Genomic DNA, 25,065 nt, shown 5'->3' on the forward strand with positions numbered 1-25,065 from the left:
CCAAGGGGACTGAGAAGTCTGACAAGAGAAGACAGGCAATGCCTGACTTGAGAGGCAGGGAGTGCTTGGGGCCCAGTAGAAATAGGGTACCACTTTCTCCAATCCATCCGGCCTTGGAGTCCCTTTTTGGAATCTCTTCTCTCTTACTAAGTTTGGATTTTTCTGAACTACTCTTTCAGGACTCTTGAATGTCAGTCACATTATGCTCACTTACCAGGACGCAGATCTACAAAACCAAATCACATGAATAACATAGTACTGTCTGTCTCCCTTTTCTGTTCCTGCAACCCAGGGAGTTCAATGCCGGAAGGAAAAGCATATGCTGTTCAACTATAACCTATTCTTTGTGTCCATCTTATCATAGCATCTTAATGTATATTGAACATTTCTTTCCATTAATACAATGCTAATAGGGAATAATTTTGTCTTCCCCAAATATTTTCCTACCTCTGAATTTTAGTCTGACCCAAAAGGTGTTTTCTATATTATATCTAGTCTCTATTATTTATTTAACCATAAATATTGAATATCTGCAGTGTACTAGGTCCTGGTTTGTAGGACAGATATGTCATGGGTCTGAAACTTGAATAACTCAGTCTGTAGGAAAAACAGGTAGGTAAATAACCATTTCAAATAAAAATGAGTAAGTGCTTTAATAGGTGTATTATATAAAGTGATTATGCAGTGTACTAGGTAACTACACCTCCCCATCCCATAAAAGAAATCTTGTACTCAAATACTGAATTACTTTTACTTTTTCAAGTGGGCTGTCAAGAATGGAAACACCCCCTCTATTTGCCTGATAGATTTTCCTCCTCTTTCTTTCTCTCTTTCCTCTCTTTGGTTCTTACCCCGCCAATTCTCTGCATGGGCTCCTTTTATGTTCTGAAATCCCAGTTAAGGGACTTTCTTACTGATTATAATGACAGAGGTCTGTTTTCACAGCTGTAATCTTAAACTTTCTTAATAATGCCATGTTTTAAACATTATTCTGCAATGCTAGAAGGTTTGAAGGTGCTCAAAAAGTAAACAGTCGGTTCATATAAAAGGAAGAGAACAGTGTAATATAAAACTTTCAACAATTTGTATCAGATCATTGGCACTTCATTGAAAATCTCAAGCCCTGGAGACAACAAAATTTTCCCCCAAGGGAAACTAATTCACTGGACATGCATATACATTAGAACCAGATGAAGGTGATGCAGTGAAATTGGAAAGACAATTCCTGGGCTTATTAGAAGCTGGAAACCAAGCATTTATATTTCTACTGGATTCTTTGGCCTTGGCAAGAACCATTTTCCCAGCAGAGCAGATTTGGGGAATTTGCATTTATGTTCATGATCACCTTTGACATCTGAGACTCTGAGGACTTGATATCACATACTATTTTTATTATAAACAGAGCTCCCAAGCTGTTAAGCTCAAATTGCTACTTTGGTGTTAACAAGAATGGTGCCACATGGTGAGCATATGCTGTTTGTGAAAGTAAATGATGCTTTAAGAATGTTTTACTCTCAAAAGGAAGTCTACTAGCAGATAGCTGTATTGAAGCTCTACGTAGGTTCTCATGACCATCATAAACAATGTTTAAAGAGACAAGGTTGTTCTTTGAGAATAAGTCAGGGAGCTTTTGAACACTTTGATGGATATATTCACCATAAAGCATGACAGATATTTTTTTCCTATGTTTATCCTTTTAAAAACATATGTATTTCACTTGAGGCCTCAATAGATCTTTCAGATGGTAACTTAATAGAGCTTCCTCAGCTCAGAAGTGACTTATTTCTTTCAATGGAGGATTTACTTAAATCTACTATTTATAAATTTAGCATTACTATAACTGGGTATAGAAATTTTTTGCCTTGGACAGACTAAAAATGCTCACAAAACTAATTAGGCAATTTAAATGGTGAATAATGCTTTTTCCCTATGCATTTGCTTTGTAAGTTAAACTGATGATGATTTAATCTTTTTTCCAGTTTCTGCTGTCTACAAAACTAAAGATCCACTTTTATGAAAGATTTTCCTTTGTTTTGTTTCAGAAAGGAATTTGACACCTGAATGGTAGTGGTAATGAAATTCTCTGTGGGTTAAGCTTCAAGAATGAAATATTAACATGAAACTAATGAAGTATTAACAAATAAATTGAATTCATAACAGTAATCATTTCCCTATGTTATATGTGATAACTGTGGACTTATGTATGAGTACTTTGAGCTTTGCATCTGATCACTCATAGCCAGCAACGCATTCCTAAAAATAAGGCAATTGGGGAAAACTATAATAAATAATTATATCAGTATGAGATTATGAATCCCTCAGCTATCACAAGACTTTCTTTTTCCCTCCAAGCAATTTATTTTCTTTTATAAGAACTAAAGTTCTAATGTGTTATAACCTGAAATTTCATATTAAATATGAATACAACTGAAATCGAATAAGGAATCTCACTTCCTTCTTACATTCTACTTATTCTCATTCTTCACAGGCATTGGCTGCAGCATAAAAGCTGCCACGTTAATCTTGCTTAAATTTGGCTCTCAGCAAATAACTCCTGTGCACAGACTGATGGAGAACCCTGTGAGGCAGGCAAAGGAGTTTAGGTCTGGTGCAGAGGTAGAGGGGGAGCGGTAGACAGTGTCAGAGCAAGTGAACGGTAATATGCAAATGCCTTTTAAGGACAATTAGTCTGGAAACCAAGAGTAAAATGGGTGTGACACATTGAAAAGATGGAGACAAAGAGACAGTGTTTGTATCACATGGAGGACCTGATATCAACTCAGAAACTTCCTTTTTATTTTCACCTGGTATGGCTCAAGGCAAATTACAGTGGAGAAAAGGCCTTTGAGCTCACAGTAAGGAGACTCTTAGTGCCTCTAGGAATGCATTTTTCAGAAAATTAGGGACACAGCTGCCATCTTAAAGAGAATGTGAAGGAGAAGTTTCTGGGGATATAAACAGATATAATGGGTATAGGGAATGAGAACGAAGGCAGAAAATGAAAAAAAATTAAAAGGTAGCCAGAGGAAGAAGCAATATTATTTCCACTTTTTTTAAAGCCATGAGCAATTTATGACAATAAAAAGAATGACACATAATGAGTATACGTGTCAACAAGGAAGCTGGTGGCTTTGGGAGGAATTCAAATTGCTGAGAGTAGAGATCCTAAAAAGTCAGTTCCTTAGCCAAACAGCCCCTAAGCCTATGGGGAGTTCACTATTAAATGTGTAGACATATTTTACATTTTGGGATTCAGCAAATATTTCTATTTCCTGATGATACAGTTTGCAGATGAGTCCACTTTCCCAAGTGACAGAGGTTCCATAGGGGGCGTGACAGAGGTAAACTAGGAGATTCTTTGGTTTCCATTTCTAAAGACAAGTGGGCACCAATCCTTTGTTGAATAAAGAAACTGGAAGAAAAGCATGAAGGGAAAAGAGAGTTAAGTTTTATGGCCATAGTTTCCACATCGGGGAGAGAATTCACAATATCAGCGGCTGTTGGGAATCTGGGTGAGGGGCAGGGGAAGGAAATTGAAGGGAACGATACTCGTAAGAGTGTATGCAAAATCGAGCTAATTTGCCTGCAGACCAATAGCTGATTTTTATACTGAGAGTTTCTTTACAGTATAAATGCTTTAGATACTTAGTTTCAAAGACATAGAAGTTGACCGGCAGTTTCAAGAACTGTAAATATGATCTCAATCTAACTCCACACCCCCCCGCCCCCATTCATCCAAACTGAACTTGAACTCTTCTATCACCAGGAGTAATTACTTGAATTTTAGCTTTCAGGCGCCAGACAGTGGATCATGATCAATAGCAGCTCTGTCATTTGGGAGATGAGGCTGCAGGTGAAAGGTGAGAGGCACTTCTCACTTCCCAAGCTTCAGAAAAACAAGTCTCTTCTTCAGTCTTTAACTGGCTGCACTAGTGTGTGTGTGTGTGTGTGTGTGTGTGCATGTATGTGTTCTAGCTTTTGTTCCTTTTTATTAAAAAGCATTTATATTTGGAACAATGATTTGCAAAATTCTAGTTGATTATGTTTTTGAGAGACTCTGGTCCTTAAAGAAAATGAAGTAAGCACAGTGTCTAATTTTTTCTTTTATTGCAGATCTTTACTCTTATTGAAATTCTTCTCTATTTTATAAGTCAAAATATAATTTTGTTCATAAATAGCTTAGAGAGTTTATTTTACCAATCTTTTCTAGTTATGGAAAATGTAGTATTTCAAAGACAAGTGTCTATCACAAATCACAATTGATGTTGAAACACAAATGATACATTTGTCAAATTGCTTCTTCTCCCTGGTGCTCCTTTGGAGACATATGAGTACAACAAATGGAAATTAACTCTTATTATATGTAAAGTTTTCTCCCTTTCTCTGAGATTCACTGGTTTCTTATAAATGTGGACATTCCAGGTTTTATTTTTTCTGGTCTTCAGCTTTAGGCTCCGAATTCTTATCTCCTCCACCTCGACTTTTCTCCAGTCCTACTGCCGTGGCAATGCAACATTTTCTTTTCCTCATTTTGAGAAGTTGTTCTCATTGTTGTTCCTTTTGTCTTTGCCTCTGCCCTGTATTTGTGGGTGAACAAGCTAGCAAATCCCTTCACAGTTTATTGGAACTGTGCCCTGCAATCACAGGACCAGTGAATAATACTGTACTAGGTTCCTTCGACTGAGTGGGGGACAATTACGGAGTACAAGACCAGTCAGACAGATGTGGATAGAAAGTTTTAATAAAAACATATAGCAAACAGTTGGGAAAACATTGAAAGAGTGTGTGTGTGTGTGTGTGTGTGTGTGTGTGTGTGTGTGTGTGATGCGCTATTGAATCGGCTCTGACTCTTGGCAAGCCTATGAGTGAGTGATGTCCCCAATGGCTGTTTAAACTGTCATTAACTTCAGTGTCTGAAGGCCTATTGGGTTTCATTGGGGGGTTGGCATCTGGGGAGGGCCCACAGTGCTACATTTCTTTTTAATTAAATTTATTGGAATGACATTGGTTAATAAAATTATTTAGGTTTCAAGTATGCAATCCTAGGATTCATTATCTGTATATTGCATTGTGTTCACCATCCAAAGTCGTCTTCTTCGTCACGATATATTTCATCACCTTACCGTTACTCCCCCAACCCCCAACTAAAAGCTTCTGCACAGCGAAAGAAACCATCAATAAAAACAAAAAGGCAACCAACAGAATGGGAGAAGATATTTGCAAACAACACCTCCTATTGGGCTTTAATTTTACTTTTCAACTCCCCAGCTAGGTGACCCAGGGCACATCCCTGAGCTTCAGTTTCCCTTTTGGAATATCTACATCATAACAGCTTGCCAGGATTATGGTAAAGAAAATGTGAATCCTAATGCAAAGAGTGCTTTGAATACCATTTATTTTTAAGACCATATTATGCAGAACTGTGTAAGAGAATGAAAGCTAGCCAGACAAGAGCCATGGGGAATCCGATTATTTTTCTTTCTTCCTTTATACTTCAAACTTTGCAAGGTAGCACTAGAATTTATCCTTTATTTGGTTTGAAATGTATTTTCTTTAGGCAGAGTGACAATTTCTACTTACTGATTTTATTAGCTTGACCTTGCCTCCTAATCCAAGCACTCACTTCTCCTTTGCTCTTTAAATAGTACATTCTTTCAAAAACTAGCATCTCATTTTCTCTTACCTTGGAGATAGCCATGGTGTTATTTTTGCTCTGGCTTGTCTTCTAAGCCGAATGCAGTAACAAGGCCAATCCATCCCACTGGTGACCTCGTGTGCAGCCTGCTTTGGAGCACTGCTCCCTCATCAAGCGGTTCTCTTCAGCCCTCTGGGACTGGCAAGGCAGTGAAACTCTGGTTCAAGACAAGCTCTCAAGTTATCGAAAGGATGTTCTTCACATTTAGTGGGGTGGTTCTGAAGGGGGCACAGAAGGTTTTGTGCCATTTCTCTTTTATGCACAGCTGAAGGTGAGCATGGTGAAAGACATTAAAATGAAACTGAGAGTTTTAATTTTCATTCTCATATGTAAACATCCAGGGGATACCAGTAAAGTGGGTAATTGCAGATTATTAGAGAAGACTCCTACGCATTTCAATTGCCATGTTCCTGCACAGTAATTTATGTCAACTCCTACATTGCAAGCCTTGTTTGTTCCTGTGTTAATTTATCAGCTAACAAAATATGCATTTGCTGTGACAGTTACAGTTTTCACAAAGTCTTAGGTTCCAACAGGCTCTTTTCTGGGGCCTATCCTGGAACCTTTGATTTTTAAGAAGCCAAAACAGATGGCTTAAAGGTTTTCACTTTGGCGTAAGTGTTGTCGGAGTTGATTCATTCTTAGTGCTGTTCCTAGAATGTTATTATTTCTCCCTCTGTGAATAATACTTGCTACCAGGCTGTCTTTAGTAAACCAGTGTTCTCTGGGCCTCTCAGCAGACCAACGTCTTCTATAACCACCAGCTTTTCTTGCTGCCTCCTTCTCGGGACTTCCTTTTTCACCCCAAATCTCTCTCTACCATTTGGCCACCCAGTGACCTTCAAGTTATTGGTTTGCCTTAATTTAGTTTGAAGTGCCCCCACCCCCGGCAGGTTTTCTAGGAGACCACTCTGGTGGAAGGCAGGGCTCTAATCTGTCTGGTTCCACTCTGTCACCCTCTGGCCACAGCCTGTCATTGTGGCTCACCCTCCACTCCACAGTCCTTTTAGCAGCCATGGCACAGAGAGTTTGCACGCTGGCAGCGGGTGGGTCAAATCAGCTGAAAGAATGCTGTGTTCCTTCCGCATACATTGCACCAACAACTACACACTGAGATTTCATATGAGATTTATAGCTTCTCTTCACACAACAGAGGATCTGACACTCAGGCCGCTCTCTTCTTGTCAACAATCTTAGCTCTGCCCACCACTTATCCAATGTAGACAGGTCATTTGCATTTAGTGCCTCCTTAACTCATATATTGTGGCAATTGCCTTGTCCCAACAGGCGTGTGAACTCCCAGGTTAGGTGCAGAAGTTTAATCAAATAGATGTAGTTTATGTGTGTGTTGGGGGAAGGAGGGGTGACATCTAATTTCTTTGATGAATATCTCACAAAAGGAATTGGAAAATCTGTTTTGACAGAGAGATCTTTAGTAGGTATTGGTGAAAGGCAGTATGTTTTCTTCCCATTTTTACAATAGGTTTGCACGAAAATGTATTTTCCATCAAAGAGAAACTTTCCTACAGTTTAAATTGCAGAATGATGGACTCCTGAATATTTTAAGTAAGATTATCATATGGGTGAATGTATTTGCATTGTATCAGACTGAGTCTAGAAAAGTTACTATATATAAATGTTAAAGAAACTTTCCAAGTATTAATGTATAAGATGCATATGTTTTGTATGTATGTGTGTGTGTGCATATAACTTAATGATTCATGCTATTTCCTTATTTTATTATGCTTAAGTGGAGTTTCCAGGGCAAACACAGATACACTGTCATAATGATAAATTATATAGTTTAATTCAGCTTCACCCGTGATAACTCAACTCAGATACTTTTTACAAATGTATTGCAAGAACAGCTTTTTCATGTTTGCTACTAATTCCAGAAGAAATGCCCAATTATAGAACAACATTAGCAAAAAAAAAAAAAAGATTTGCTTGGGGAAAAGGCTTTAAGAGTAATCAGTGCAAAACAGAAGTCTTGCTGGGAATAGTGCAGGCTAGCCAAGGTTTCTGTGAGAGGTTTTGTTTTGTTTTGTTTTGTTTCCCCCTGTACTGGCTGGGTGACCTCTTCTTCTCATCCATCACTTAATCAGAAAATCAAAAGACAGCAAGCTGCAAGACAGACTCTTGTTCAAGATAACCCTGTGACTTCTTAACAGGTTACTGAATCTTCTCTATGGGAGTTCAGCTGACCAAGTGACTTCTTATATTTTGGAATTTATTCATGAACCATCAAATCTCTGACTGATGTCACAGGACCCAAGAACACTGTTCATGGATTCATCTTTCGGTGTAACTACTATATTCTATTTCCTTCCAGAACTCAAATGAAAGACCATACCTATCAAATATTTTGTATAAAATAGGATCTATTATTTCTTATGAGCCTATGTATATCTTCCATTAATCTTAACGAGTTAGTGATATCCTGAAATGATCACCCTAACAAGGTAATAATACTGAGTATTTTGCTGAAAAAGAAACGAGTTTTCTGTGAGATATGGGGAGAAGTTAAACACACACACACACACACACACACACACACACACACACACACGAAAGATCTTCATGGCCCTTGCCAGGTAGCTCAGTTGGTTGGAATGTCATCTTGACACCAAAAGTTTGCAGGTTCAATTCCTGGTCAGAGCACATACCCAGGTGGTAGGTTCATTCCCTGGTTGGGGCACATACAGGAAGCAACAGACTGACGTTTCTCTCTCACACAATGTATCTCTTTCTCTTCCTCTCTCTAAAATTAATAAACATATCCTCAGGTGAGGATTAAAAAACAAAAAAGAGAAACCTTCATAAATTAAGTGGCTTAGAAATAAAGCACATAAAATAGGACTATTTTTACTACCTTTGTGTTTTCTGAGGACAGTTCTGCCTGCAAATCCACAAAATGGTACACGTACAAATACATCACATTTGCTTGCTGTGATTAAATTTCTCTAATTACACAACCACACTCGCTATGTGGGACCGATGCATCACCTCTTTTTTTCTTTTGTAATTATTGTTATATCCGTGCTCTATAATCAACGTTCATCACAGCTAATTAGAGTTTCTTCATCTGTTGTTTCTGAGATCTGACATTCCTAGAGTTCAACTGCAAAATTCATTTTTAAACCTCTCCGGGCTCTGGAGAAAAAAATAGAAAAATTTAGGGCTGTATTATCCACAAATGGCTTTTTGAAATTTAATGTACTGTGATTTCCTTTTGTTATTGAATTTAAATCATCATTCTTGGAGTAAGAGACCCAAGTCCTGCTTACGATTTTGTAGGATTCTCCTATGATTTATAGGTATGCTCCCCTTGGTGAAAGAAGCTGGCAGTCATTCTTGTTCGTAAAGATTTTGTAGATTTCAATATGATACCTGAAGACAGATATTTTTGTTGTATCAGACTGACATTAATGTTGATTTCTAAAAGCAATAGAATGCTTCAGATTTATCTCATTTACAGGTTCAAAGCTTATGTTTATTCTTAAATGCAGCTTTTATTCAACAAATGTTTATAACAATGGACACTGTAAATGCTAAATTACAGTGGCAGAAAAGCTAGTTAAATTTTAACTTGTCTATTACAACATATTTGATCTACCTAGAAGTTAATTTGAGTCCAAAGCTTTCAACTGACTGCTCTGTTTTCTCCTCTGGAAAACACGCACTCCCCGCCCCCCACCACCCCCACCGTCTCCTGCAACCAAACCTTTCTCAAGGCGATTGGAACTGCGGAGCTTTGGAAGAAGAGTAAACCTAAATGGAGGTCAGACATTCATTATCTGCGCATATTTTACCTTCTTTATTTTGTGGTGTCCTACCTTGTTTTCACCATCTTTTTTTAATCTGCATTTTCATTGCAGCTGTTTGTGCCTATGTTTTAGACTGAGCCATTCCCTGATAAACAAACCTGTGTTACTGAGCAACCATTGTGTTTCCTGCTCCTTAGACAGTCACAGTATACAGAGAACCAAACCAGGGCCAGTCATTGTAGAATGACAATAAAATCTGAAAGAGTGCATTAGAGAAGAGGGAACAAGCCAGGCTAAGCTTGAAGAGAGAATAGAAAACTCAGTGAGATTTGGGGGTGATTTGTTATGCAAGAACCCAGTCATATAGCTAATAAGTAATGGGGCCAGAATTTGAACTCTTACTCCTATACCAGGAAGTAAAGCTTGAGAAGCTTAATGGACATTCCTTCAGGTTTAAGTAAAATCTTCACATTACATCAATATGTTACAAAATCTCCCCTCTCCTTCCAATCAATATTCTGAGGGGCAGGAAATGTTTTTGTATAGTGAGCTGTTTCTTTTATGGTTGAAAATTAAATGAACGAAGAATAAGAGAATGTTTAATGGTATCATAAACATATCAACTGTCATAATTGTAAAAGCTGACTGTCCAGTGATTGGGTAGCTATATGTTGCATCATTTGAGTAGTCACTTCCGATCCTATTAAAATGATGGCCATTTAGATGGGGGGAAGGGGGAACGTGAACTTTTTAATGAGGCAATAATTTCTGAACATGTAGCTTGGAACGTAGAAGGCTGAAACTATGTGGGAACCCAGAAAGCTTGTTTTTCAGTGAGCTTAAATTTCAGTCTTGCTTATAGTGAATTTACAGTAACTTGTTGAATTATGTCTTCCACACTAGGTAGGAAGGTTACTTACCATGAGAATGAAGGCTTATCTTTAAAAAAAATAGATAAAAAGTGGGTTTGATCCCTGGACTCTCTGGGCACTATAAAGAAGGCATTCAATCAATATTTACTAAATGAGGAATGATTATAAATACAATATTGAAAACCATCATCACAATGCTGTACAAATGGATCTTCAGGATTCACTCATCTTTATTGAAACTTTGTGCTCTTTGATGAATATCTCTTCATTTCCTACTGCCCTCTGCCTCTGGCAATCAACCACCAATCTACTCTCTACTTCTATGAGTTTTGTTGTTTTAAATTCGACGTAAAAATAAGATTATGCAGTATCTGTCTTTTCATGTTTGGCTTATTTCAACTAGAATAATGTCTTCCATGTTCATCCATGTTGCTGCAAATGGCAAAGTGTCCTTCTCCTTTTTTAGGTTGAATAATATTCCATATTTTTTTTTCTCTCTCTCTCCATGAATGAACATTTAGGGTGTTTCTGAGCCTTGGATAGCATGAATAAACCATAATGAACATAGGAGTGCAGATATCTCTGAGATCCAGATTTCATTCTTTTTAGATATATACCCAGAAGTGGGATTGCTGGATCATATGGTAGTTCTCTTTTTAATTTTTGAATACCCTCATATTGTTTTCCATAGTGACTATACCAAGTAACATTCCCCCCACAACAGTGTACAAGATTTTAATTTTCTTCACATCTTTGCCGACACGTCCTATCCTGTCTTTTTAATAACTGCCATTCTAATAAGTTTAGGTGATATCTCATTGTGATTTTCATTGGTGTTTTGTTGTTGTTGTTGTTGTTGTTTTTGATGATTAGTAATATTGAGAGGCTTTTCATGTACTTGTTGGCCATTTGTGTGTCTTCTTTTGAGAAATGTCTATTTGGGTCCTTTGCCCATTTAAACATTTTATTTATTTATTTATTTATATTTTGCTCTCTCAATAAATGAAGACACACTGTGGTAACTATGAGGTGACAAATGGTGTATTTACCTTTATTATGGTGGTGTTTACAAAATGTATACATACATAATGTCAAGTTGTATAACTCAAATATGCACAAGTTTTCTATGTCAAAAATATCTCAGTAAAGTTATTTTAAAAAGGAATAAACACAACTTTTAGAATCTCTATTTTCTTATTTTTAAATGTAAACCAAAAGTTGAATTTGCAATTCAGAAATGATAAGCACTCGTCATACCTTGAAGCAGGAAATTTCCTAGGTCATGAAAGGGCCCGCACTTTATAAAAAATAATGAGTAACTACATTTAAAATTTATCTTCTTGACGTGTTGAAGGATAGATCAATGTTATATGTAAAACAAACACTGCTAGCACTAAATATGATGTGTTCCTACCAATATCTTGTAATAATTCATGAATAAAAGAGGATTTTGGAATCCAGCTAAAAGATTTAGGATATGTCATTTTACTTGAGACTATAGGAGTTCATGTGATTTCTTAATACTTTTCTGAGGTAGAATTTTCTCAACCATGGCTACCTTAATTCAGAAATTTAGTAAGCTATGACATATGCTTAAAGTCAGAATAACTTAAGTTTCAATATTTTTGTTCCCTTTTGAAAAATTCCTAAAAATAAATATATATGTAGAAATGTAGTCTAAATTAAATGAATGTGTTGTAATATAATAGCTCTTTTTTCGATACTTCTGGTTTCTCTTATTTAAAGTAATTATTATTTAGTATCAGTTTTTTCCTATCAGTTTTAGTATGAGTTTTTCCTATCAAGTAACTTATTTTTCCACAATTTTATTTGTTAGATGCATTTCTGTTGAATCTTTTGAAAAAGTCATCTAGTGGAACTACAAAAGAAAAAATAATTTATATTTAGTCCCTGAGAACACATTTATGTTGGGTTTCAAAATTAACAGTACATTTTCCATAGGTATTATCTTAGTTCTACTTCTCAATAGTTCTATGAAGTATCTCATATCCTCTTTCAAGTGAATAAGAGGAGGCTCACAAATGTGAAATGAATAGCATGGTATCTCTCAAAAGTGGTGGAACTGGATTCAAACCTGGATTTTCAGAGCCTGAAGTTCAATAGACTAAGTTCAATATTCTATTGTCTTACAGCTATGAGCGTTTCTTCCTTTTTGTACAGTGGCCATATAAGGAATGAAGTCGTTGGCTCTGATATTCTCTCCAGTAGTCTAGCACATTTCCACATTTCTCTTTTCATTTTCTCTGCCTCCAATAATGAAAGAAGCAACTTGGTTGGGACTCAGGAGACTCATGAAGGTCAAGATTTTCGTTTTGAGGCTCTCAGTTTGTTCCTTAGTAACGTGACTAGGAATAGAACAAAGTTGCTCCAGTCTTAGAATGGAACCACATATACACCATTTTAAGGAAAATCCTAGAATTAAAACCATCTATAGAGGTTATTCCATTGACGTTATCTAAATTCTTAAGAAAAAAGTGTATTGTTAATATACTTCATATATAATTCTATAATCCCAAAATAATGTTGTAAAGACTGAGAACATTGTTTAAATGCATTTTCTAATTATATATTGAGCATGCATGAATTTTCCAGAGATGTTGATTAATGCTATATCTTACCTTAACTTATAGAGAATTACATAAAGCCTGGTACCTGAAGAGAAATCGACTGGTTTGTTATAAAAGCTAATTGCAATAACAAGCTTAGGTTATCACTTCATGAAGCCTATTGATTTGAAAATGACTATAACACATAAGGGGCATGTGTACTTCTTGGGGTAATTTTCACAAAGCAAACACACAGTCCCTTTAAAACAAAAATGCACATGCAAAATTGGGTCAGATACATTTGGTTTAGAGAAAGATGTGAGTAAAATTAAAACACTTCTAATTTTGCCTGTTTGTTCTGCTTTGTAGCCACCTCTGTTCAGTATTTGCTATGTTCCTAAAAACAATATAAGCTATTACTAAAACTATTAAACACAAACTAAATCTATCATGTGATTTTAGGATAGGAGTATGCTTTAGGAAAGCAAACAAATAAAGGAACTCAAATTTACACATTTTTTTAAAGATAGAAATTTGCAGCTTGTTAGTTAATTTAATAGACCTTCAATGTGTTTGCAGCTCTGTTGTATTTGTCCTACAACCAGAAATGCAACACTACTCTTGCAAATATCATATTTAATCCTTGAAGAGACTGAGTATGTCATTACAGATGGATTGATAGCCTGGATGATGTCATTGAACTTTTGTCATGCCTAACCTGGAAGACTTGCTACATGTCAGAGAATTTTTGTCATTCATCTTGCTTTTGAAAGGCCAAATTTATTTGCAACCTTGAATGACATTGGATACATGAAACAGCCTGAAATCTATCATGTAGTGAATATCTTATAAAACTGCAATTTAAAATCCTAAGTATTGACTTGGTTTTCAGAACTATCTTCAAAGCCAATGACTTTCAAAATTTTTATTTATGGACACTGATTTTCAATTTATATCAAGAACTTTTATGTTTTTATTTATTTTAATTTTTTAGTATATGAGGCCTCCAAGTGTCTAGCTTACTTTCTTTATTTTAAAAAAGTAGAAAACAACAGAAGTGGAAATTCGCATTAATATTTTTATTTATTAATGTCAATGTGTAACTGACAAGCACTATTAATGATGCATATCTTTTGGCTGGCTTATTCAGCCAATTTTTTTAAAACTACAGACTGTACATAAATATAGCACAGTTGCATGCAAATAGTGCTATCGGTGGAAAAGCAAAATTGTTTCTGAAATTTCTGTGTTGTAGAAGGCAATATGATATATGTTAATATAAATTTATAATTCCATCCTGATAAAAACTGAATTCATGTTCTATACAAGTAAAACAAGAAAGTACTTGAATGTCTTCTATGAGCCAGGTTTGAATTCTCCAGCATATGATATAGTCGCTAATGTTTACCTAATAGTAATAATGGCTACTATTTACAGAACTTACTTTATGCTAGAAACTGTGTTAAGTATTTTAAATGTATTATGTAATTTAATCCTCACAAAATTCTTATAGTTACGTTAAGTCTTCACTTAACCTATTGATAGGTTTTGTAACTTTAAGCAGAATGACATATAAGAATACCAATTTTACAACAAGCTAATTGATATATACAAGAGGTAAGTTCCTAGGGCGTCTCATCAATATTATAACAAAACAACATGGAACAAAAGGGCAATATTCAAGGACCTGCTATACTTTCTTTTTCCATATGTACACATGACAAAATTAAAAACTATTAAATTAACAACAAACACTTCATAAAGGAGTTACCCATGCTCATTTGTGTTCTGGCATTTCAAGACTTAAGCCAAGTAAGAACCATTCCATTTGGAATTATTACCTGCTCAGGATTGTCCCCTGCCTGTTACATTCAGTTGTCCTTAAAGGGTTTCTACTTCAGACCTGGGAGGAGGTTCTTGGAATATGCAGTGTTGCATCATCTTCTTTCATCAACTCTTCAGTACACAAGCATGGGTCAAATTTCTGTTAGGATGCATGGTCTCCTAAATACCTTCCACAGAGTGTGTTCTATTGTAGAATGCTGTCCTTATCATTTGAATGTGAAGATTCCTCCAGAGCTCAGAAGTATTCACATGCATTGTTTCCTCAAGTATGGAGCCGCCATTCAATAGAAAAAAATCACATTACTTATTCCAAAATTCAAGTTAATACTCTAAAAGTGATGTAATTGCCCACTGTGGCAGAGACTATCTAAAAAGGAAAAGGAGCTAGTAGGAAACATTTAGCCTTAGCTTTCTTTTTCTTTTTCCTTTGTTTTTTTTTTGCATTTTTTGCCATTTTTCTCAAAGTATGCTCATTACAAAGAAGTTGGGACATAGACAAACACAGGGAGACAAAACAAAAACCATCCATAGTCACTTCATTCAAAGATAGGCACTTTTAGCATTTTTTAACATATCCTTGCATTTTTTCTCTAAGAACCTATCTTGACAGATGAGAAGATATATGTGGGGTTACAATTACATAGCATATGTAAGTATATTTGCTCTTACTATGTCATAACATCTACAGAAATAAATAAGTTTTGCCCTTGAATGCAACTGTTAGTTATTGGATGCTAGTTCTTTGTTTGTAGATATTATATTTACTTAAAATTATACTGTTTGAGATCTAGTTTCTATTTTTCATCCTCTGGTATTAAGAATACATAAATCATTAGGAAAAATTGTAATTATCTCCTTGGTATATATTCTTGAAAGTAGAATTGCTGGATGAAAAAGTATATACAAATTCTGATTTTTTTAGCTACTTGAACCTCAGAAAGAATTTCTCAGTTTGTAGTCTTACCAGCAAAGTATGGTATACACCTTGCTCCACATCTTATCAACCCCTTCACACATTAGCATTAATTAAAAAATTTTTTGTGTAAATCTGATAGAGGAGAGTTAATTTTATTTTTAATTTTTTTGATTGTCGCTTAGGTTCAACAACATTTGACATTTGTTGGACATTGTATTTCTGATTTTTTTCAATTTTATTTCATTTCATTAGACCAAATTTCTGTTTGGGGGAAGTTCATCTTTTCCTTTTGATTTATATTGACTCTTTATACTAAAGATTTCTAAGTCTTGCCTTATATGTATCAATGTTGTTTTCATCATCTCTTGTATGTCTTTTAATTTTAGTCAATCCAAATGGGAGATTTTAAAGTTCATGTGTGAAAATCTATCAGCTTTTTCTTTTGTGTTTTTTACTACCAGTGTTATTTTAGCTTCAAAAATATTATAAAACATATTTGTAGAATAGTTTTTTGCTAATATGTGCACTTCTAAAATTCTTCCTAAGCAGAAGAAATAGATTTTAAGCCTCTTTTATGTCATTTTTATACATTAATCATTTTGACCAACAAAATATCTAATTATCTTTTATTTCTTAACTTCTTCCAGTGTGTAAATTCTATCCTATCAGTTTGATTATGAGTTTTCTGAAGGACCAAATTTAGTTTGACATTTGTTAATAATATGCATAATTACTGTTTTAGGTAAATAGGCATATGTGGAAAGGGATTCTCACACATGATATCCATTATTTTAATATTTCAGAATCAAAACTGGGTATCCCTATTGACAGTTTTCTCTCATATTATCTCTTGAATATATACTTTCTCACATTCTTAAGAGTAAAAGGCCTTACCTATAACCACCACCCCCCAAATGCAGATGTAACAGTCCAAGGGAGAGATTTTCAATGATTTTTAGTAGCAAAAGTAACCACGTTACTCAAATAAATTTTAACTTGAGAGCTGTCCAATGTGCAAAACAGATTAAAGCAATTTTTCACTTATTGAAGCAGAGGTGATATGCTAGGCGATCCCCTCTTCATCCTTCTCTCCATCCCTCTCCAAGCCTGTCCTAAGAGAGCTCTGTGGATCCTCAAGGATAGGAAGTCAAGTGGTTCAGACCAGGGAGAGTAAAGCCCAGGGTCAGTCAAATGCAACAGAAGGGTAAGGACGCTCAGTGAGAAAGAGTAGTTTGTGGAAGACAATGGTGAACTGGAAAACATGAAGACATTATGTGTTTGGTCCAAAAGAATAAATTATTTCCCAAAGCTTTCTTCAGCACTACACAGGCCAAACATTATTTTTGTTTGGAAAATTGTATTTTTATTTCAGGCAAAACCAGGCAAAGGCAATTTGTTACATTAAGTCTTACCTTTTAATGCAAGTAACTATTAGTCAAAAACTGATGAGTAAAATTATGACTTTTTAAAAAACCTGTATTGAATGCTTTGTCACTGTTTTATCCAGTCACCCTTATATTTAAAACCCATGTAACAAATTTCTATAAGAATTTAATACCAGCAAAAACCTATCCCTCTTGAAAAACAAATATTTCACATTGAGTAGTCACTGAAAATTATATAAACCATTGCTTTATTCTCATTTTTTTATTGCCTGTCAAAAAATCTCAGACCTATTTTGAATAATAATGGCACCAGCACTATTACAACAAAATCTAAAACTTTAGAAGACATAACTCAACTATTGTTATATGTTCAAATCATTTAATTTTTAATCTTATCAAGATTTCTCCATAAGAATATATTGCTTTTATAGTTATGACTAAAATACAAAAACAATTGCAATCTCTTTTCTCATGTTATTTTATAACCCTCACAATTATAACTTGTAATGACTGTAGCAAAGTGATATATTTAATTTACTTAGTTGTTTTCATATTGGGGAACATTTAAGTTATAAATAAATTGCTAGGGTAATTAATTTAACTTAATTAAGTTAAAATAAATTGCTTAAAATATAGTTATATATGTGTATATATATTTAACCTTCATTTTTCTTTTTAATGACTGTACTTTTTTGAATATGCATAATTTTGCATGATCTCATCAGTTCATTATGAGGCCTACATGATATTATGTATGGTAAGGTGTCTAGCACTGTTACTTTTCTCTGGAATATATTTTTTGATTAATCTCTAAGGATAGAATTGCAAGACTCTTGATATCTGACCGATGTTACAACTCTGCTTTTCCTTCAGCAAGCTAAGCCTAGAGAATAATATCCAGACTTGCATGTAAACTTGTACTCCAGTATTCCTTACAAAGTCCACCTCCGCTGATTTTCCTCTCTGTGATAGACTCTAGGATAGCACGAAGCTCTGGATCCATTTACAGTCTTGCATTGGTTGTCAATCATTTCATATTTATTAGTGATGAATTTCTGGCTTGTGGACTGTCACCTTGTTAAGAAAAATAAACAAGGACATAACGCCTCTGTTAATAGGGTTTTCTTTGGACTAATGTAAGGAAAAGTAAGGAGGATCAAGGAAAAGTGTGAGCAGGCGTTCTTTTACTGGCTATAATGCTCTAAATAGTAGGAGGCCAATTCTCTTGCTGAGAACAACTAGGAAAGTTGGGTGTAATATAAAAATCACTTATCTGGATGCATCAAAGAATATTATGGTAGCCAGAAAAGTCAATGAGGTGAAATTGCCCCCTGAGGGACTGATTCATAAGTAATACATAATAAGACAGGCCGAAAAGGTGAGAAGAAAGGGGTTGCTAGTAAGGAGAAAAGGTTTATGGGCTTGGGAGAGAGAAAGGTGAATGCATAGAAGCCAAATTTTGCGGGATCAAGATACCCATCAGAATCCAGTAAGAGATAGAAACTGGTGCGAGGATTTGATCAGGAAAAAAAAAATGCTCTTAAGGTTATTAATGAGAAACTGAAGATAAAGTTCTGAATGGTGAAAACTAAGGAAGTATGGATAAAGTATAGACTTTATTTAATAGTAATATATCAATATTGGCTCATTATTTATAATAAATGTACCATACTAATAATGTTAGATATTTATAATAGCAGAATATGTAATGAGTGTCTTATATGGAAGCTCTATACTATCTTTGCAATTTTTATGTAATGGATGATTATAAAACTGTTCTAAAATTTTAAAAGTTTATTTAAAAATTAAGGTAAAAGGATATATTTTTCTGACAAAATCTTAAAACAATAGTCGCCAACAGATAAATATGAAAAGAAATACTAATAACAGTTTTCAAGTAAGGGAACATTATTCCAGGAAGGAAGCACAGAAATGCAAGAAACAGTAGTGAATACCACAAAAGGTAAATATATGGATAAGCCCTAGTTAGTACTGACTGTATAAAATATTGACAGTATTGTCTTCTGGTGTCTGAATATTTTAAATTAAAGTACATGATAGCATTATATAAAAGGTAGGAAAAGCAAAAGGGAGTTAACCTGTAGTTTCCAGCATTGTCAAGGAAGTGATTAAAGTACTAATTTATATTAGACTTTAATAATAGGTTTTGTAATATCTAGAGTAACCACTGAAAGAATAATAAAGGAATGTATAATTGATAATATAATAAAGAGTGCAAATAGAACACTAAAAATAATAAATGTGAAAGGATATGAGAGTGGAGAATAAAAGTAACAGTATATGAAAATTTAGAAAAATAGTAAAATGGTAAATTTAATCTAAATATGTCAGTAATTATGTTAAAATCAATGATATAATAAATAACAGTTAAAAATGTTAGATTATTTATAATAATACACATAAATATATAGATATGGCTTCTCAAATATATGAATATAAAAAAGTTTAAGAGCTAAGTTTAGAAAATGAAATGCTATATGTGTGTGTGTGTGTGTGTGTGTGTGTGTATACACACTAATATCATAAAGCCTCAATTTTAATGAAAGATGCTAGATCTAAGAGGAACATTTTATAATAACAAATAGTTAATCTGCTAGGAAGCTGTGGCAGTTCTAAACTGGTATGCCACTCATATACAGCTTCAAAATATATAAAACAAAAATTGTAGTCATAAAAAGACAAAGGTAAAATTAGAGAGATTTAAGTATGCCTCTCTCACTAATTGATATAACAAGCATATAAAATATTCTGAAGGATATTAAAATATGAAAAACATGATTAACAAACTTGAACTAATTAAATATACATATTTATATGTATTTTAAATATACTGGGTTGCCTAAAAAGTTTGGTTTGTTTTCTGTAAGATGGCCCTAGTAGCCCTTAGTTGTCCTTAACTTCGTTCAAAAAAATTTTGTTAGATTGTATTGTGACAGCTGCCAGACCAACATACATTTAAAAAACTTATCAAAATTGGTGAATTTTTATGTAGCTATTTTAATATTGAAGATAGAAGAAAATATACACCATCTTTAGCATATATGTTTTATTATTTCGAGAAAGGTAAAAATGTAACTGAAAAGCAAAAAATAAATACAATTTGTGCAGTGTATGGAGAAGGTACTCTGACTGATCAAATGTCAAAAGTGGTTTGTGAATTTTTGTGCCGGAGATTTCTCGGTGGACGATGATGCTCCACAGTCAGGTAATAGACCCCTTGATGTTAATAGTGATCAAATCAAGACATTAATTGAAAACAATCAATGTTATACCATGAGGGAGTTAGCTGACATACTCAAAATACCCAAATCAATAAAGTTACTGGTGAAAATGAAAAATGTATATTTTATGGAAAAAACTAAATGAACTTTTTGTACAAAACAATATATACATACTATATACACATAATATATGTGCATATATACTTTATATATACAGAAAACATAGCATTTCACAATTGCAGAATGCATCTTATTTTCTGTAAACATAGATTTTTTTAAAACTAAAATTTAACATGTGCTGGAAAATAAAGCAAGCCTAAAAAAATTTTTGAAGACGAACTCACACAAAATATATGTTCTGTCCACAAAGGAATTAATCTAGCGTTTTATAATAAGATGATGACAGTTCCTCAAATACTTGTAAAACCTCTGAACTATATCTCAAAATATCCCAAAGAAACTATTAATATATGAAGAAAAATTTTTAATTGAATGATAATTAAAGCTAAACTTGTGGGATGCAGCTAATATTTTACATTTAGGAAAATGCATAGCCCTAAATGAACCTAGTAAGTAGTGTGATATGCTCTCTCCAAGAACACTGTCATCAATTTATTCCTTCTCTGGACACTGCAGTTTCCACCCTGCAGTTGAGGGAAGGAATTTCTCTACCTCTGGGAATCTCAGCTGGTCTATGGCTGCTTTACCCAATAGATATGTAAGATGTACTGCTGTGTAACTTCCAAGGTATGGTCATAAGAAGTCTTGTAGCTCCTGTTTGGATCTGTTGGAATGGTCTCTCTGGGGAATGATAGGCACCATATAAAATATTTCTACCCTGAGACCACCTAACAGTGAAAAAGTCAAAGTTACGCATGTGGAGTGAGAGGTAGATACCCAGATTAACCCCCCAGATGTTCCAACCATCTCAGCCCCAATCCCCACATACAGGTGAAAAAGACTGCATGCGAGTCTAACCCCAGCTGCCACCGGACTGCTACTCTATGTGGAACTCCGGATGAGAGCCACCCACCTGAGCCCTTCAATTCTCAAAAACCTGAAAGATAATAATAAATTGTCTCCTTCAGCAGTTAGTTTGGGGGTGGTTTTTTTACATGTTTATAGATAACCAGAAATCTTTTAAACGAAGGGCCAAAAATCAATGATCTAAATTTCTATCTCAAACTCTTAGAAGAGCAGTGAAATAAATCCAAAAAAAATAGCAGGAAGGCAAGGATAAAAATCACAGAGCTAAATTAATTAAATGGAAAGCTGAAAAATACTGAAAAATCAATAGAGCCAGAAGTTTGTTTTTGGAAAAGGTAAAGATGATAGATGATAGATAGATTATATAGATAGATAGACAGATAGATAGGCAGATAGATGTAGAGAGTTAGCAAAGCTGATCAAAAAAAAGGACACATTATTTATTGAAGGAATAAGAAAGGGAAATGCACTACAAATTGGACATATTAAAAAATAGCATGAGAATATTCTGAATTTAGCAATACATTTGAAAATTTATATGAAATGGACAAATTCTTTGAAACATATAATTTATCCACACATTTAAATGAAAATCTAGATATTCTTACTCAAGAAATTGAATCTGTAATTGAAAGCTTCCACACGCACACATGCATGCACGATCTCAGACCCAGATGGCATCATAAATGAACCCTTCCAAACATTTAAGTAAGAAATGACAACAATCTTGCAGATTCTTTCAGAAAATATAAAAAGAGCAAAAACTTCCCCATTTGTTTTATGCATCCAGTGTGACCTGGATGCCAAAATTTAACAAGACTGCTACAATAAAAAAAAAGTGCAGGCAAATCTCTCTTCTGAATATAGTTACAAAAATCCTAACAAAATATTAGCTAACAAAATCCAGGAATACATAAAAAGCATAGTGTATCATGACCAGGTTTCTTACAGGGATGAAAGAAAAGCAATGCTATTAACAGAATTAACAGGAAAAACTATATAATTATCTTTGTAGATGCAGAAAAATCAGTAAATAAAATGTAACACATATTTACGATACAAATACTTAAGAAACTCGGAGTAGAAAAAAACTTTCTTAATTTGATGAAACTAGTATATTAAAAAAAAAACTATGATACACATCATACCTACAATGAAATGTTAAAACTATCCCTCTGAGTTCAGAAGCAAGACAAAGATGACAATTGCCACCACTTCTGTGGGCCACTCTACTTGACCCACTTGCAAAAGAACCAGTATTTTAAGAATTGAACATATGGACAAAATATGTGAACGAACACTTCAATAAGATGTTATCTAAGTGGCCAGTAACATGAAAATGTGCTTAACCTAATTTATCATTAGGAAAATGAAAATTGAAATCACAAGTGGTACTATTATACACTCCTCAGAAGAATAAAGCCGAAACAAAATAAAATAAAATATCCCAAATGTTGAAAAAGATGAGTAGCATCTGGTCTCTAATATACCTCTGATAGGAGTATAAATTAGAATAAACTCTTTAGGAGATTATTTGGCCATAACTAATAAAGCAGAAAACATAATAGTACTTTGTCCCAGAACTTTCAAACCTAGATATTACCCAGCAGAAATGCATAGTAAGTTTATTGAAGACATGTATGAGAATGTTCACATCAATACTTTTTATAATAACCGAAAATAAGAAAATACCCCAACTCCCATCAATTGTGAAATAGATTAATTAAAATGGTGGTATATTCATAGAATTGAATAATATAGGGTGGGGCAAAAGTAGGTTTACCCTTGTTCATATGGAAAATAATACAATAATAATAATAATACAAGAATAAATTCTGTGTTTCATGTACTCACAACTATAAACCTGCTTTTGCCACACCATGTATACAGGAATAAAAAGGAAAGAACTCCAAGTATATGCAACAATATGGATATACCTCATATGCAGAATGCCTAATGAAAGAAGACAGACACATAAAAAATGCAAAATAAGATTCTACTTATATATACAGTTGGAAAAGACAAAACTAACCCGTAGTGATTATCGAGCAGGATAGTTGTTACCATTAGCCAGTCAGGGTGTTCCCTGGGTGCTAGGGGTGTGGTTTTATTGTATTTTATGGGGTTGCATTGGTATATCTAAATCTGAAAACTAAATACTTAATATCTGTGTACTGTTTAGTGTATATGACACACTTCAGTGAAAAGTTAACTAAAAACAAACAAAAGCTACCTCGACAGCTGCACAGCCAGGCTTCAAAGTAACATATCATTTAATTAGTGCATTAGCTCTAATTAAAATAAGATATTATAGTTTTATTTCATTTAATCTGAAGTCAAAAAACTGTGTCACTCTGTAATGGTACATTTTTAAGAGGGCCGCTAAAGTCTTTTTGTATCTGTTTTTAGGAGGCTAATTCTGTTTAAATATTCAATTGCAGATATAAATGAATGTGCCATTGACAATGGTGGCTGCCAGGACCAATGCTCTAATACAATTGGCAGTTACTACTGCAAGTGTCAAGCTGGCTGGAAGCTGGAGGAAGATGGCAGAGGATGTGAAGGTAATGGTTTGGACTGTTTGCTTACTGATAAGGAAGGAGAGAACATCTGTGGAATGCAAAAAACAGGGTTTGTATTTTATCCAGAGCCAGTTGAAGTCCCTGTGTTGAATATTGTCAGGAGCACAGATCTTCTTCTCATGTCTAGATTATAAAAATGTAACCCTCAGAACACTTCAAGTAGCTTATTATAGGAAACATATGATTATACGATGGTTTGTCTGTGTCATGTTCTGGTTATGGAATTTCAATCATTCATTTAAATCCCTGAAAAGTACATATTTTATAAAGTACTTTAATGCTACAGTAAAAATGGTGCTTATCATAAAATACTCATATGTTGCTACAATAGAAATGGAAGGAGGGAGGGGGCAAGGGAAAGTGGTGGGGGGTAGGCAGAGACAAATGTATTTGAAAAAATAAATTAAAAAAAACAAACTTAGTTCCTTAAAAAAAGAAAAAAGAAAGAAAGAAATGGAGGAGCACAAAACTAACCACAGAAATTATATTCTTCATGTAGGATTAGCTTTTTTTTTTTTTTACAAACTTCAATTTTCTGCCTCTTTTTAAAATTAATTCGTTCCTTTATTTATTAATTTATCATTTTGTTCACTTGACAGTCATCAAGTTTCTGCTCTGCATCAGGCATTATTTCATGGTTTGATATAAAAAATAATGAGAAATAAATTCTGCCCTGAAGGAGTCACTGATTAGCAGCAGAGATTGAAACATAAGCTGAAACCTTGCAGACTGCTATTTAAAGGCACTATGGCATGGGGATAAATCCAGGGGACTGAAGGGGTCCTGGGTTTGAGTCGCAGCTCTGTCGCTTACAATTTATGCATTCTTTGGTATTTTACTTCACCTTGCTAAGACTCTTCCCTCATCTGTAAAATGTAGGATAACGGTAGTCCCTAAACCCCCAAAACTTGCTGTGGGAATTGAATAAGACACTGCATCTAAAGCACTTCCCCATTGTGGTGGCATATGGTAGGCATTCAGATGATAACTATGAATTGAACTCTCATTGATCAGCTCAGCTGTTGCCCACATTGGGAATGTAATGGGGGTCAGAGACTGCTTCCTTCTCTTGTTCTCAAAAAGGGTAGATACAGACCCTAAAAAGATCCCCTGGACCTTCCTAACTTTTTCCTATCTATTCATATTATCAAAATGCTTGAGCATTTTATTGGATCACTTAGAAATTCATTTTTTCTAACTATGGTTT

General features: G+C 34.4%; 1 protein-coding gene across 1 annotated transcript in view; it reads left to right on the forward strand.

Moving 5' to 3' along the window:
* Positions 1 to 25,065, forward strand: part of LOC129072236 (EGF-like and EMI domain-containing protein 1) — a 198,431-nt gene that overhangs the window by 59,637 nt on the left and 113,729 nt on the right. The window contains exon 2 of the mRNA XM_054575662.1: positions 23,686 to 23,840. Within this exon, the coding sequence (XP_054431637.1) occupies positions 23,686 to 23,840 (155 nt within the window). The remainder of the gene's footprint in view (positions 1 to 23,685; positions 23,841 to 25,065) is intronic.

The sequence above is a fragment of the Pteronotus mesoamericanus genome, unplaced genomic scaffold (genome assembly GCF_021234165.1).
Source record: "Pteronotus mesoamericanus isolate MK-2021 breed Mesoamerican mustached bat unplaced genomic scaffold, CSHL_Meso_final contig_116, whole genome shotgun sequence".
Lineage (NCBI taxonomy): Eukaryota > Metazoa > Chordata > Mammalia > Chiroptera > Mormoopidae > Pteronotus > Pteronotus mesoamericanus.